General features: G+C 48.6%; 1 protein-coding gene across 1 annotated transcript; it reads right to left on the minus strand.

Annotated features, from left to right (window-relative positions):
• Positions 1–1,069: 1,069 nt before the first annotated feature.
• On the minus strand, positions 1,070–2,791 carry LOC543392 (protein HEADING DATE 3A). Its single transcript, XM_044584192.1, has 3 exons — positions 2,461–2,791; positions 1,998–2,059; positions 1,070–1,906 (listed from the first exon to the last, which is right to left on the minus strand). Exons 1-3 carry the CDS (start codon positions 2,659–2,661, stop codon positions 1,636–1,638), a joined length of 534 nt encoding a protein of 177 aa, XP_044440127.1. The 5' UTR covers positions 2,662–2,791; the 3' UTR covers positions 1,070–1,635.
• Positions 2,792–3,957: the final 1,166 nt, after the last annotated feature.

Raw genomic sequence — 3,957 nt, forward strand, 5'->3', positions numbered from 1 at the left:
CATCTCATGGAAGAAAAAAAACACGTTTTGTTCCTTTCGAAGATGCACAGTTGTGCCCTCGTGGAAGCAAACCTGTGTCTCCACGAGAAGCAAATCTATACCTCCCGCGAAAGAAAAAAAATCGCGTTTTGTCTTGCAAATTTGTTTTTTTTGAATTTGTTTTGTCCAAAACCTAGGAAAACCAGGCAAAAACCAAAAAGCCAAAAAAACCCTGAAGAAAACCCATCTAAAACCAGAAAACGTGTAAAAAAAAACTTATTTCCCTTAGTTGCTACGCCTACTTGCTGCCAGTATATACGGCGGCCCCAAAGTGCACTCCAGAGCCCCGGCCGGCCGGCCAATGTCAGTACGTATGCAACTTGAGTGGTGGTACATCAGTAAAGCAACTTTACCCACTGCTACGATAATTTTTGCACATGGTGAATCTCGCGTCTAGGCCGGTGAAAAAAGGCAGCTGCTGCGCCCTCCAATCGCACGGCAAAGGTTGGTGCTCTTGCTACCTCTCCTTACCCAGGAATAATAACATCTTTACGTGTGTAGATTTTTTTCCATTGACTTCATATAATACTGTAGTAGAATAGAACACAAGGATCGGAACTACTCCCTCCGTCCCATAATGTAGGACGTTTTTATGACACTTAAAAACGTCCTACATTATGGGATGGAGGGAGTACTACTTGCTGCCCTACTTCTTAATGCCATCTACTGAAAGACAAGATGAGAGAGGAGAGAGGAAGCTGAATGACAAGAGCTGACAAAGTCGAACCAAGCCCAGGCCTGGAAAGAGTTAAAAAGGTTGTCGATATATGCATGCTCACTTTGAAGTTCGAAAGGCGCAAAGTGCTGATGATGAACCGATCATTATACGCACTTTGGGTGCTGGGAAGCAAGAAACTTCTGAAAGATATTTCTGAAGCACGATACTACGAATATATTTCTGAAACCGAGGACGGCAGACCGTGGAACTCAACTGAAAGAGACGCTACCTAGCTAGCATCTAGTATAAAACACAGATTGATGAGCGCACCAGAGATTAATATTGTTCACCATCACAGAGAAGCCACCGGTCTCATACACAACTTGACACTTGATTATATTGCCATAATCATGAGGGCGTTGTACAAGACCCAACATATGCATGTGCTTTGCTACTGCGCTAAGTGTGTACATATCACCGTGTCTTGTAGCAGTCGCTGTCAATTACATGTTTGTCTCCCATGCATAACTATGTGTATATGTTGACTGATGTTCATGCACGCATAAGTGAACACACAAGACCAACCTGCAGATATGTACCAGATAGCACTAAGTTGCACATGGCGTGTAGCTCCTCCAATATTGTGTGCTGTATACTATTGGCATCAGTTTATTGCAGACTACATATATAGTGCAGTACCAAGCCATTGATCTAGGGTTTCATCCCCCCTTACTTAGCCGTTGATTGCATATATGCATGCGGCTAGTTATACATCGATCATATAGTATGCATATATGTAGTGTATGTGTTGCCAATATAGAGATACTGCTTAATTAATTCGTGGCTGGCTTCTTATGACAAACTATATACTAGTAAACTAGCCACGTTGGATAATTTGCTGACTTGGCGGCGGGTGGCGTACGAGGGCCATGGGTAGATCAATTGTACATCCTCCTGCCGCCGGAGCCGGCCTCACGCTGGCAGTTGAAGTAGACGGCGGCGACAGGCGGGCCGAGGTTGTAGAGCTCGGCGAAGTCCCTGGTGTTGAAGTTCTGGCGCCACCCGGGAGCGTACACGGTCTGCCGGCCGAGCTGCTGGAAGAGCACGAGCACGAAGCGATGGATCCCCATGGTCGGACGAGGGCTCTCGTAGCACATCACCTCCTGCCCGAAGGATGCACCAGTTGTACCGGGGATATCTGTCACAAGCCTGCACACACATGTAGACACACACACATGAGCTACTGTGTATATCTAGGGACAGAGAAATTATTCAACTGAGTTACAAATTTAGTACTTACCAGTGGAGATACTCCCTAAGGTTGGGATCGCTTGGACTTGGAGCATCTGGGTCTACCATCACCTGCGGGCAGTACACGCGTGCACATCATGATCAATACTAGAGAAGTAGAGAGTACTACCGTAAATAAGCATATGTATTTAAGACCGAGCTTTAATTAGTCGTGTGCTTGCTAGGACAAACATGAACGAAACATGTGAATAGAAGCATCGAAAATCAATGTTCCCCGAAAAGAAAAGAAAACAAGCATAGAAAATCATGATCAACACCAGAGAGCTAGCACAGAGCCATATGCAAGATGGAGCATTAGTCATGTGCCTGCCAAGACAAACATTCTGTGAACAGAAGCATCGAGAATCATCTTCCCACACGTACTATATATATAGAGCTCGATCGATCATGTGCGTGTGGCGAGCACTTTCAGAGCTAAACATATAGGCATTAGATAGTGACTGTGTACGTACGAGTGTGTAGAAGGTCCTCATCTCATTGCCGCCCACCTCAACCCTGGGCTGCTGGGCGACCATGGACGGCTTGAGCTCGCAGCCGTTGGACACGGTCCTGTTCCCGAAGGTCACCCTGAGGTTGGTGGTCCGGATGAAGGGGTCCAGCACGTCCCCCACAACCCTGCCAACCACCAGCGGGTCTCTGTCCCTCCCGGCCATTCCCCCTTCCTTCTTAGTATAGATCGACCGGCCTGCTAGCTAGGATACGAGGGAGCAAGCAGCAGAGGTTCTCTGGAGCAGGAGTAAGCTGTGAATTGAGGAGGTGGTGATGATGAGTGTTGCCCCACGGCCGGTGGCCACTTTATATAGGACCGAAAAGCTCAGGCAGGGTACATGTCCATGTCCAGACCAGTTCAGCCGCTGCTCGCCGCTCTAGTACTCCTTGGCGCTGCCGAGCTGGCGTGGCCACGGAATCTCGTCGCCTCCCTCTGTAGAATTGCTTCTGTGGACGTGGTGCAACCGGCAGCGCTTTTGACCCCCACAGCCACAGGCAGCAGCGAGAGACCGATGGATGGATCTGTCTGCCGTAATATAAGCTCCTGATGATGATCACCACGCAAATTAATGGTGGTTTCCAGGCGGTGCGTGCTCGGGTGTAGGTTGGCGTTGCGTCTGGGGCCGTGGGCCGACCGGCGGTCACGCCGCGGCCGGCCGGCAGGCGGGCACAGGGAATGTCTGCCAATTAGCTAGCGCGAGACGGTGACCGGGGTGCATGCTTCCTTGGCTCGATTTGATGTAAGCTTCATCAGCTGCCGCCGGCCGTAGCCGGGCAGGTGTCGAAAGCCGACCTGTTTCACGTGCATGGTGACGACGGGGAGGGAGAGCAAGATCACACAGCCTCGGATGGGTCGTACGGGGGAGATCATTGGAGGGCAGGGTTATTCTTTCAGCTGTGGGCGCGGGGCTAGCTCTGTGTGTTGGTCGGAAAGGATGAAGAAGACGGACTTTCCCGAAACGTTAGCTTAAACGGGACGCGTGCCGTATTAGGAAAAAAGACCCCCCACGATCATTTTCCCGCGAGAATATATGTACAGTGCCGGGCCAGGCTCAAGGACGACGATAATGCTCCACCTGTCCCTCGGCTCGAAATAAACTCTTTGTTTTTTTCTTCTTCTGAATTTCTTTTTAATATACCCTCCACTTTTGTTGCCCTGGTTCTCTTTGAGCGCATCTTTTACTACCCTATATCTTTCCCTTCGGATTCTTTTTAATCCAAGGTATATGAGCTGCGGAAATCATATTGAAACAAATTAATAATACAAATGCTATCTGGCAAACATTTCCGGGGATTGCAAGTGAAAGCATTTTTCTGTCAGTTTTAGTTGCGATGCAAGATCAAAAGATGGTGGTTTCTGTCTATTTTGCCTCAATTTTCCTTCTAGAAACTGCAACGCATCTTTGAAGAAACTGCCAGCAAAAACGTTTGCAAATGCCACCCCTCACGACGAACGTTCG

The sequence above is a fragment of the Triticum aestivum genome, chromosome 7D, assembly GCF_018294505.1.
Source record: "Triticum aestivum cultivar Chinese Spring chromosome 7D, IWGSC CS RefSeq v2.1, whole genome shotgun sequence".
Taxonomy (NCBI): domain Eukaryota; kingdom Viridiplantae; phylum Streptophyta; class Magnoliopsida; order Poales; family Poaceae; genus Triticum; species Triticum aestivum.